This window comes from Boleophthalmus pectinirostris, unplaced genomic scaffold (genome assembly GCF_026225935.1).
Source record: "Boleophthalmus pectinirostris isolate CB_2022bp ecotype Guang Dong unplaced genomic scaffold, ASM2622593v1 HiC_scaffold_14, whole genome shotgun sequence".
Classification (NCBI taxonomy): domain Eukaryota; kingdom Metazoa; phylum Chordata; class Actinopteri; order Gobiiformes; family Gobiidae; genus Boleophthalmus; species Boleophthalmus pectinirostris.
This window is the reverse complement of record NW_026571047.1, coordinates 6,876,728-6,889,407: the sequence shown is the minus strand read 5'-3', so window position 1 is coordinate 6,889,407 and position 12,680 is coordinate 6,876,728. Positions and strand designations below refer to the sequence as shown.

The following is a 12,680-nucleotide window of genomic DNA, read 5'->3' as shown; positions in this document are numbered from 1 at the left end:
TTAAAGTTCACACTGGAGATCACATACAAGCCTTAGTCTGATGGTATCACCTGCGTGTTTCCATGGAGATACAGTAGTTTAGTCTGAACGACACAGATCCAATTTTTTCGAATGGCCATTGAGTCTGAGCGATCAGGTCACATTCAGTCTGACCTACACGTCAGGCTCGGAGTCTAGTCAATAGAGGGAAAGCGAGATTAGCAAGTTCATTAAAATTTGGGATGATTGCTGTATTCAGGCCAAATTGGAGGGGTCTTATTGAAACAGGGCGGTTTTGGGGTTTTTGAGCGTGGCTACAGGCGAGCCAAATACAATATTTTGGGAGACCAGCACAGCGTTTAGGTGACTTCCGTAAACACTGAGCACGTTTATTGTGTGTGACGGTGTCGTGTCCTCCAATGCACATGCGGGACACTTTTGGGGCATTTAAAGTTCACACTGGAGATCACATACAAGATTTAGTCTGGTGGTATCTCCTACTTATTTCCATGGAGATACAGTAGTTTTGTTCAGTACCATACTGTAAAACACGTGAAGCAAAGCAATTACATCATCATGGTGACAAAAATGTAGGAGGACCATTCATAAGAAGAAACTGTTATTATCAGTCTGTCTACATTACCAAAGCTCAAAATACTCTGTTCTACCTAGTGATGTCATGTAGTGGTAGTTTTCAACTTAACAGCTAAGTTTTACCTTCACTTCAGTAGAGATTGGCGATTCCAGAGCTGAAATCTTCCAAACGATTCTAGTGAAGGTGTATGGAATGTAGAAACACAGTGGAGCACTTCCTGTATGACCACATGACATCACAAGGTGGAACAAAGTCTTTCTGTTTGAGAGAAGAACTCAGCCTAAATACGCAGGATTTATGTGTGAATGAAACAAAATACAACATTAGAACATAGATCAGAAAATAATGTAATATGGGACTTTTACAGGTCAGACTTTGAATTTCACAAAAACATCTGAATTAAAACTTGCCTCTTTTATCTTTTTTTTTTTTTTTTGGACACTGGCAGCAGATATCACTTACGTATAGCTAATTCATTAACTGTTACCTAGCAACCGTAATGTAAACAAGTGCAAAAACCTGTCTATATTGCACGATAGTTATGATCAGACTATTACAAATGACACTAACACCTTTATTTTGTTAAATAAATCTTGAAACTGCCAGAAAAAAGTCTTCCTTGCACGTAAATTGCCCCTGCATTTTTGGTTTTGATGATGACGTCCATAGAGGTATTCTGTTTAAAAACTCACCGCTACTTTCTGTACTTTTGTGTTTTCCTTTTCGACTTTCTTCCACAAACTCTTTTCCACTTAACTGATGTGAAACTATGATATATATGTGACCACAAGTACTATTTCACGAAAACAAGTCTGAACGAGAACAACATGAAAACCTGTCATGTATGCACTTAAACGCAAAAGCAAAGTAGTAGGTCTCGGGAGTATGAAGTATAAATAGCTGTAGTGTGGTGTAATATCTTGATAACCTATGTTTTATAATGTTAGCTGGAAGCCGAGCAGTGTTCTGGCAGCTGACCAGTGCTGACGCCAGGGAATTTGAGCCAGCCATATTTCAAACAGGATTAAAGCCAGAAGTCTTATAAAAAAGGGGAAAAAACAATGGTACTACAGACACAAAGGTACTACAGAGACATACTCCTTCATCATTATCGGCATCTCGGAAAACATTAGGATAAAGATGCATTTTACTTTTTAAAAAATATATCTGTGGGAAAAAAAAGTTCCTTGCGCTGTACATGATTTTTATTGTCTTAAAAATGTGATGAACAAAACTACCGTATTTTTCGGACTATAAGGTGCACTTAAAATCCTTAAATTTTCTCTAAAATCGACAGTGCGCCATATGTATGAAAATAAACTAGAGAATTCAACATTATTAATCCGTGTATCATTCGTTCATTTGTTTTTCTATATAAAACCAAAAATAAGAATATTTTTAAAAAGTTTTCTTCATTATTTCTCTCCAAAACCAAAATGAAAAAACAGATAGCGATTTGTTTTCTCATTTTTCGATTTTGTGTTTAAATGAATAATGGAACAATTCCGTGACTTAAACTGCGATGCTGGACTGAACCAAGACTAAACCAGGACTAAACCAAGACTAAATCAGAACTGAACCAGGATTAAACCAGGACTGAACCAGGAGTGTCGGGACTGGCCCGGATGTGCGCCCGCGTAGACTGTTGGGTGATCAGGAAACTGGGACCAGACTGGGACCAGACCGGGACTGTAATCAGGAATGAGACCTGGTTTAGTCCTGGTTCAGTTCTGGTTTAGAGCTAGTTTAGACTTGTTCAGTCCTGTTTTAGTCCTGGTTCAGTCCTGGTTCAGTCCGGCATCGCAGTTAAAATGGGAAATGGCCAAACGCAGAAGAACCCCAGGTTTGTTTTTGATGAGGTAACAACATTAAAATACGACTTAGAACTCAAAAGAATCAATTTTGCGTAATATGGGACCTGTACTTTAGCTGTTATCTTGAAAAACTACCGCTTCTTGATATCAGGTGGAGCAGAGCGGCATTTTGAGCTTTGGAGATGAAGACTAATAAGGCAGGAACACAAACACAACTTCAGGTCTGTTTTTGAGGAGTTAGCAGCATTAGAACATGGCTAAAAGCTCACAAGAGTCGATATAGGACCTTCAGAACTTCTTATACAATACATAAGCGTACCCATAGTTAAATCAGGATACCATAGAACAGCTTTCATCTTCAGATTTCCCCTTTGTTGACAGTACACATTGATTCTTACCGGTTTTCTGACAGTAATTGGACGAGAGAAGACAAAAAAAAAACCCACAAACAACATATATTCATAATTACGATCTTGTTTTTCTTTCAAGATGCTGAGCTGAAAATCATGTTTGAAAGTTATGGATTTCAAGATAGATTTTGAGAAGCCAGTGCTACTTTTTGAGCGTAGAATCGTTGAGAATACATGTCGTATTTATGTATTCGGGTTAGCTAGTTCGTATCGATCGGAGGGCGCGCTTCTTCTGAGGTTCTCGCCAACTCACTGAAGATTTTGGGAGAAGCTTGTGTGTTATGTGATGTGATGAAATTGTTTTAAAAAAATCGTCCAAACTGCAATGGTCTTAAAAGCGCGAAAAACAACTGATTCATTGTAAACAGTTTGCAGGTCCAAAGTTATTCCTCACTTACCTTATGCATTTTGAACATCCTAATAACAACTAGCATGTTAATGTGCACTTACTGAACCATAAAATGCTTTCTGGTCAGATGCAGACAGTAGTACACAGTCGATATATTTTGACCTCAAGAGCTGCTTTTACAATATATCTGAGAAATATTTTGCTCAAAAACGGGAAAAATTGGGCACAAGAAGTAAATATAATAATTAAAGGTTCCTTATTACACTATTTTCTGATGTTATAGTGTTGTTTCCTCATCACAAACAGACCTGGAGTTGTGTTTTGTTTCATTCATACACGAGTTCTTCTCTCAAACTGAAAACACTTCGTTCCACCTCGTGATGTCATATGGTAATACATAAGTGCTCCACTGTGTTTTTAAACTCCACACACCTTCACTAGAATCATTTGGACCATTTCAGCCCTGGAATTGCCAATCTCTCCTAAATTAAAGAGAAAAAATCTTGCTGTTAACTTGAAAACTACCACCTCATGACATCACACGGTGGAAAAGAGCATTTTGAGCTTTGGAGATATAGACAGACTAATAATAAAGAGTTACTCAAACACGTGTGAATGAAACAAAACACAACTACTACATGTCTTTGAGGAGGTAACAATGTTATAACATGACTTAAAGCTCACAAGAGTCACTTTTACATATTATAGGCCCTTGAAATCCAATGTTTTGTGAAATAAGTAATCTAACCCATTGTTTCTCGAAGACTGGGTTGAGATTTTTTTTTGGGTCGCCTTGTCTTGATCTGCATGTAGGTCTGCAAAATACAGTTGTATACATAGATCTGTGAGCTTATTGTCATTCTGAATGAGCATTTCATCAGAATATCTTGTCCTTAGTAGAGCCAGTATTTCTATGTTCCTTTCACTACTACATAAATGTGTGAATTGGGATTTTCTGTGCTCACAAAAATGAAGACAAAGCACAGAAACAGACTGAATGCACTGAATGCGGCACCTGATTTTTTAGCTATTTCTTCACCATGACAATTAATTTAAGCAAAGAAAACTGTAATTCCATATATTGTAAGATTATAAGACTTTTGACGATACGATATCAAGATATTTCGATTATTGTCACATCCCTACTCAATTTCGTATTTCCGTTTTGTAGCGGTAGCTCACTGGAGGAAAACGTTGGAGACCCCTGGTTTCAAACTTGAGTAATACTAATTCTTCGACACGCTCGCTCAATCAACAATTAAATATCCTCATTAATGTTCAATAATGGTCAAATCCATCTGTATTTTGTGATTTACGAATAATGTCTATTGACTTGGGTCGCCAACGTTTGTGACTTTTAAAATATGGGTCCCCAGAAAAATGTTTTTTGGGAAACACTGGTCTAAAGTTTCATAAGCACTTTAAACGTGCACGTAACTCTGTGTGTGGTCTGTCACCTGCTTGTTTCTATGGATACATCATTACTCTGCCTGGAATGTTCTACAGTATGACATTAAACAGCTCCACTTTACATTCATTCTTTTTACATCTTAAAAATACCTAGAAAAACAGGCATTCTGACTGTGAGCGGGGTCGCCTCTTCGCAGATCTGACCTGTAACTTGGTCCGGTTTGGTCTCCACGAAGATAGAAAGCTTCAACACCATACTGTGAAACGTTCTAACAAAGCAATAACATCTCCACGGAGAAAAGCTTTCGACGGACCCTCCACAAGAAAAGTTACACCATGCACATTTAGAGTCAACATTTCAGTTTATTAAGCGGATTATAGGTCAGCTACCCTGCTTCTCCCCTCCTCCCCTCCTTCTCTCCGGTGTGTGATGAAGCTCGCGTCGCCGGCATCACATGGGCCTGTCTCGGAGCGGTGTTTTGACAGCTCATAAGCGCGTGGATCTTCCTCTAATTGAATCGGTCCCTGGAGGCGCCGCGGTTTGTTTATGTGCTGACACCGCGAGGAAGGTGTGCGCACGTGCGAGTGTGAGGGAGCACGGGTTACATACGCACACACGCCGGGGTTCTTCTGCTTAGTGGGGAGAAAAGCGCTGTCTGTGTGTGGTTTTTGGTGGAAGAAGTGTTTTTGCTTCTTTCTCTCTCTCTATCTTTCTGTCTGTCTCCTTGGGCTGACAGCGGCACAGTTGGTAGGACCGATCCGAAGGCTTGGCTCAAATCCCGCTCTCGACATAAACATCACTGCTTGAGCGGTCACTTTCATGGGCCCACAGATTAGCAGAGCAATTCCAGCTTCCACAGTATAAAAAGTATTCCACAATATGAAAATGGGACCTTTTCTATCTCTCTATTATCGATCTATCTTTAAATGATTTGCACTGGTCCAAGTTATTCCTCACTTAACATCTATCTATCTATTTAGATCTATTTGTCTGTTATCTGTATATCTTGCATACATAATGCTAATGACAAGTATTTAAAACCACAGTATGTAACTTTTTAGCAAAAAAATAAAATAATAATAATAATAGAGTGTTCATAAAGGATTACACTGTCCTGTTTCCAAAAAGACTAAAATAAAATAATGCTTTGTTTTATGCACAGAAAAACGTGCATCCTTACTCTGAGCGGGCTTGCATCTCCACAAACCTGACTCTTATATGGCATAAAGTAGGGTCTCCTCCTGCTTTTTTCCATTGAGATGTTGCTCCATTGGCTATAATCTTCTAGTCTGATTCTTCAGCTGGTTTCACTTCATGGAAACTGTCTGACCTCGCATCATTAGGATTCGTTCGCTCGACGGTAGGCGGGTACTTTTTTAAATTTAATTTGGTTGTGACGTAGGTAATGCACCAAATCCAGTAGGAAGAAGGGCAATAACGTCTTTCCCCTTGATAAAATTCACCAAACACTTTGTTCCGGCTTTAAATTCCCAAGGTAATCTCGGGAATCGTTGCCAACACAGAATGTCTGTCTTTGTCTACATCCATCTCGACTGCTTTGTTTACTGTTGTGCTGTTCCACAAAATTGACCCAGAAAGCTTGAGTTTGATGTCATGGCTTCACAGTTCTTCACTTGGTTGGCCGGTGCGCAGTCTACAACTTCCGGGGTTCTGGCAAACTTTCTAGTGTATTCTGATTCCTGACCTAGTCACTGGAGAGAAATGAAATCTTCCACAGTATGGCATAAATCATATATATCTTGATTTTACCGTTCTAGTTCCATGGACTCATGTAATGGTCCATGAACTGCTGGTCTCCATGGAGATTATTTTTTTGGGCCTTCGATGTGCCATTAAATTTAACTATCTCCATGGAGACAACCTGGTGACTCCAATATAGTCCAAGTCAGTCAAATCTTCTGGAGAGGCGAACCCGTTCCGCATTGCACTGTAGAACATTCAAGGCAAAGCAATTACATCTCCAGGGAGACAACCAGAAAAGCTGCACAGTGCACCTTTAAAACAATACCAACTACCTTTAGAGCTATAATTAAGCCACCCTGTTCCTAATATACAAGTTGATATAGTGTTAGTGTTTTTAGTTTCAGTTTGGAGCCGAACCTCAATCAGCTGATGGAGCACTATAATGTTATGCACAAGGACACGTAGATGACAAATTATATGCGTTTTAAATGAGCAATACACTTAAGTATAAGCATAAAAATGTAGATAGATTTTGTGTTAAGAGGTCCCCCATAAAACCTGCTCTCTCCTCATCAGCTCATCATAGTTTTAACACTCAACGGTGTAAATGAAGCAGCAGTGAAATATGTTCTGTAGAATGTATATTTCATGCATTATACCGTACATGTTTCACAAATGCTTTAAGTGGTTCCCAGATGACTTCTGTGGATTGTGACGTGTGAAGTGTGTTGCTCAGTGATATGTCAACAGTATGTGCTTGAGCTTCTGGTTGATGGGAGACTGCTCAACCCACTGCACCACTGCATACAGTTAAAAGCGTCGGAAAGAAAATGGTATGCTGTCATAGATTTTATTTATTTTTAAAATTTTTGTTCTTAATTTACATAAAAAAATAGAATTTCAACATATAAATGAAAAAGTCTGTAATGGCGTTGACCCCGAACCTTTGCTTGCTGTCACTTCCCTTTTGATTTTGGCGATGTACGATGTCTAGCTCCGCCCATGTGACATTTGGCTCGTCGTTACTTGATTGGTTGAGGAAGCAAGTCATTATTTTTAATTTCCTCCGCCCTTTCGCTAACACTTTAGTCCGTTTTGTTTACTGGCCCTGGAACGGCGCTGTGTTTTTAATGGTGTCCCTTCGGATTTGTGATACACAGAAAACATCATTATGGCCTGAAACACGTAGAAGTCTGTATCCACTGCAGGACATAACAGGGTTGAATGAGGTTCTTCTACAAGCGCGATAAGTTTCGTTTTTGTCACGATGTGCATGTGGGTCTGCAGTATACAGTTCTACGGACTATTTTGTTACAATATTGCTGGTTCAATTGAATGTTGAAAAAAAAAAAGAAATAGGCTACATTTAATGTCCAAACAGGCGACTTCTGGATCCTTTTATTGCTGCTTCAGTGTTTGTCATTGTTTAAAACTTGAGTAAAACTAATTGTTCAGAGACACGATCACTCAGTCAACAATAAAATTTGGTCCAATCCACTTTTATTTTGTGATTCAGGAATAATGTCAGTTGACTTGGGTCAAGGTTTGTGACGTTTAAAATTTTGGTCCAAAGAAAAAAAAAAAAAAAAGTTTGGATAACATTGTTGTTAGGGCTCTACATCTCTTAGCAAATAAGTTCAACGAGCTCTTTTCAAGTTTACGTCACAAAACTGGCAGATGTTTGGAAACGTAGATAAAGACGTCCAGCGTGACGATAGTAACTCTGACAAAATCTGGGAAAACCGAGAAAATGGACCGGTTTTCTTGGAGATTTTGGTAGAGCAGCGGTCTCCAAGCTGTAGCTCAAATCCCTTGGTGAACTACTTGGAAGGGGGTGGACCCTTCCAAGTAACTCACCAAGGGATTTCTGAATTACAAGTATTGTGATGAATGAGTCAAATTTGATTATTTAAATGCCTATTACCACTGTACATGTATCATTTTGATGCCTAAATTTGTGCACTAATACATTAATAATGAATGAAAATGAATAAATGAAATGAATATGTTTTATAGGCATCAAACTCTACCTCATCTAAGGCTCGCTGTGGCTCTTATTTTACTCAATTTCTTGTGATCACTAAAATGAGCTCTCTGTCATCTTTGTTTTATAAAAGTAGCTCACCGGAGGAAAAAGGTTGGAGACCCCCGTGGTAGAGGTAGTTCACCATCATTTGACTTTGAAGGAGCATTCGAAATGGACTTAACACCACTTAGCAACGAGCAGAGAGAGAGTTTGTGTGTATGAACTTCTGTGGCTACATCCACTGATATTATTTAACAAATCATTCCTTTTATGTCCCCTATGACACCTTTAATTCCTCCTTTTGCTGTTTGTGTCTCTGGAACTTACATTTTACAATCCCATAGAAGTTAAAGAGTGTTTTTATTTCATTCTCATACTGTATCATTTTTATTATCCAGAATGCACTTAAAAGTTTTCCTGGAGTCACTGGAGCTTGATGTATACTTTGTAAATGTTTGTTTCCTTTTACTGTACGCTATTGTCCTTAACTCTTACCTCCACGTGGTTTGAGCGGGCCTCCATGTTGGTGATCCTCCTCAACTGTGTGACTCTGGGCATGTTCCACCCCTGTGAGGACATCGACTGCCACTCGGAACGCTGCAAGATCCTTCAGGTAAGACCGCCTCATCGCTGTTGTTACAAAGTGCATGGTTTTGTACTAGGGATGCATCGATTCGGTATTGGTATTGAATTTCCAAATGTCGTTTCAGCAGATATCCTGGTGGGACGTTTAAATTCGACTATTTACAGGTCGTACTTGGTCATAGTTGGTCGAACTGATGCATCCCTATTTTGTACTATAACTGCTGGCTATGGTTTTTTTTTTAAAGATGGTTGACTGATGGTTGAATGATGTTGGTCTGGCCTGTCTGATTCTGCAGGATTTTCATGCATACCTGTTTCATAGTAATGTCGAAGTCAAATGTTGAAGTCAAATGTCAAATGTCAACTGTTGCAACAAGTTAGTGTGGTTTTCCCGTGAGTTTAAGTTCTGTTAGGCGCTTCTGATCCTGCATAGTTTTATTTTTTACTACTAAAACTATTACTAGTACTACTGCTACTGCTATCACCACTACCAACCAGTGTTGCAACTGCTTTTACTCTCCTACTATTATTACTACTGCTACTACTACTATTACTGCTGCTTCAAGCACTGCTACTATTATTACTACTACTATTGCTCCTGTTTCAACTACTACTACTAACACCATTACTATTACTACTACTACCTTTACTACTACCATAACCACCACTAGTGCTGCAACTGATACTAATCTATTACTACTATTACCACTACTACTACTACTACTAGCATTACTGCAGCTTCAACATCTCCTACTGCTACTACTACTACTACTATTACTACTATTACTAGCAATGGAGCCCTTGTAAATAAACTTGTACTACTAATAATATTACCACCACTACTACTAATACTACTGTTACTGCTGCTTCAACTACTGCTACTACAACTACTACGACTACTATTACTACTATTACTAGCATTGGCACCCTTGTAAATAAACTTCTACTAATAATACATAAATACTATTACCACCAACAGTGCTGCAACTGCTACTACTCTACTACTACTGTTACCACCACTGCTACTAATACTACTATTACTGCAGCTTCAACTACTGCTACTACTACTACTACTACTACTACTACTACTACTACTACTATTACTACTGCCATAACCACTAGTGTTGCAACTGCTACTACTCTATGACTACTATTACCACTACCACTAATACTACTATTACTGCAGCTTCAACTACTGCTACTGCTACTACTACTACAACTATTACTACTATTACTGCAATTACTAACATTATCCCCCATGTAAATAAACTTCTACAGTACTACTACAAATATAACTAATACTATTACTATTACCACCACTAGTGCTGCGACTGCGTCTACTTTAATTCTACTTTATATAACTATTACAACTACTACTAATACTACTAATACTGCTGTTTCAACTACTACTACTACTACTACTACTACTACTACTACTACTACTACTACTACTACCACTACTACTACACTACCAGTGCTACTACTACTACTACTACTACATCCTGCATAATTTTACATCAGTAAAGAAACTGTTTGTGAAGAAATTTGAAATAGTTAGAAATGACAAGAAAGTGAGTGCTGAGTTCCAAAACATGAATGACAACATAGATACACAGCAAAAATTACAATTGTTAAAAAGTTAAGATTGCATGATTTGAGTAAATTTCACTTGACAAGTAAAATGATCTACCAGTGGAACAAGACTTTTTGGACTTAAAATATGGAAATACATCTTGCTACACTTAAGATAGGAAAAACAACAACTCTTTGAGCTTAAAATAAGAAACAAAATCGAATGTTGCTTGAATCACGAAAAACACGCTTGTTCCATTGGTAGATCAAGTTGAAACTACTCAAATAAAGTAAAATGTTCGTGCCTTTTGCTTTGTACACGGTTTTAGATGTCACCCATGCATGTCTGAGTAATCTAGCGATCTCTCTCGGGCCCTATTCACCTTAAATCTACAAAAACGTGATACAAAACATCATATTTACAACTTCAGGAATTCAACGCAAATGCTGATTGTGTTGTGGTAGCGCTCTGAAGGGGGAGCAACTTAGCGTAGAGAGCAAAGGGAGTTGGGACTTAGAGGGTCAGATACAGTTTCTATATGTAACAATTATAAACATTGCCAGAATGAAGAAGCCTATATACATTTTTCCCCATTATATTTATTTAGCAAAATGAGCTGTCACCGCTGTCATATTTTGCTTTTGTTTATCTCCGTGTGGGACTGCGAAACTGTATCTGTCGTCATGGAGACACGCTCAGAAGATGGCATTTCCAAACTTGCTTGTCACTTCTTTTATTCTCGCTAAAATACGCTGCTAATTGTTTGGGCCTATCTTTCTAAAGACACGAATACTGACACTGCACTTCTTCAGTCTGTCAAACGAGCCTCTAATCCCTTAAGTAAAACCAAAAACCCTTGTCATATTTTCTCCTTGAGGCCAGATTAACTTTTAAAAACACCCACAGCGATATGACAGCGAAAGCATTCATTACACGAACTTATCCGTGTACTTTTGTGTTAGCATGTTAGCACGTTAGCCTAGCGCTGTCAACAGTCATTTCTATCTTATCTGACTTTTACAGCAGTGGGTTAACGTTAACTTCCAGTGTAAATAAAACTACTACTACTACTACTAATACTGCTACTACTACTAGTACTACTACTATTACGACCACTTCTATTATTACTACTAATACTACTACCATAACCACTACAAGTACTGCAACTGCTATTGTTTTACTTCTACTATTACTTTTATTACAACTACTACTACAACCACTACTACTCCTACTACTACTACTATTACTACTACTATCACCACCACCAATGCTGCGACGACTACTACTTTACTACTACTATTACTATTATTACCATTACTACTTACCACTACTATTACTGCTGCTTCAACTACTACTACTACCACTGCTGCTATTATTACTACTAATACTGCCATAACCACTACCAGTGCTGCGACTGCTACTACTTTTTTATTACTATTACCAGTACTACGACTACCACTACTACTTCTACTACTACTACTACCACAACTGTGACTGCTGCTTCATATACTACTACTTATACAAATACTACCACTACTATTACTGCTGCTTCAACTACTACTACTAACTACTCCTACTACTACTCGAGATTCAAGATTAAAGGATTTATTGTCATTGCCCCAAGTAACCACAAAATTACCAGTGCTACTACTACTACTACTACCACTGCTACTACTGCTTCTACTGTTGCTTCTACTCCTACTGCTACTACTACTGCTGCTTCTTCTACTACTACTACTACTACTACTTTTACTCCTACTGCTGCTTCTACAGCCACTATTGCTGCTACTGCTACTAGTGCTTCTACTACTACTACTACTACTACTGCTGCTGGTGCTTCCATTGCTGCTTCTACTATTACTACTACCACTGATTCTACTGTTGCTTATACTACAGCAACTACTACCAGTGCTGCTTCTACTACTGCTGTTTCTACTACTACTAATACCAGTATTACTGCTACTGATGCTGCTGCTTCTACTACTGCCACCTCTAGTACTATTAATACCACTACTACTGCTGCTTCTACTTCTAATCCCACAACATTACTTCTCCTCCTACTACTACTAATCCAGTTAGTTTAAACCTAAATTGCCTCTCTCTGATCTGATTTGTCTCTGCCTAAACCCCAGCACCAACACCAATCATGAGTCAGTGCTAGTGCAGCCTCTGCAGCTCAGGGAGGGAATTCTGGAGGCTCTGAGTTTTCACATGAGGAATGTTCTGTCCACAAA

At 38.5% G+C, this 12,680-nt stretch overlaps 1 protein-coding gene across 1 annotated transcript in view; it reads left to right on the top strand.

Annotated features, from left to right (window-relative positions):
• Positions 1–12,680, top strand: part of cacna1g (calcium channel, voltage-dependent, T type, alpha 1G subunit) — a 634,394-nt gene that overhangs the window by 212,751 nt on the left and 408,963 nt on the right. The window contains 1 exon segment of the mRNA XM_055150510.1: positions 8,790–8,901. Within this exon segment, the coding sequence (XP_055006485.1) occupies positions 8,790–8,901 (112 nt within the window).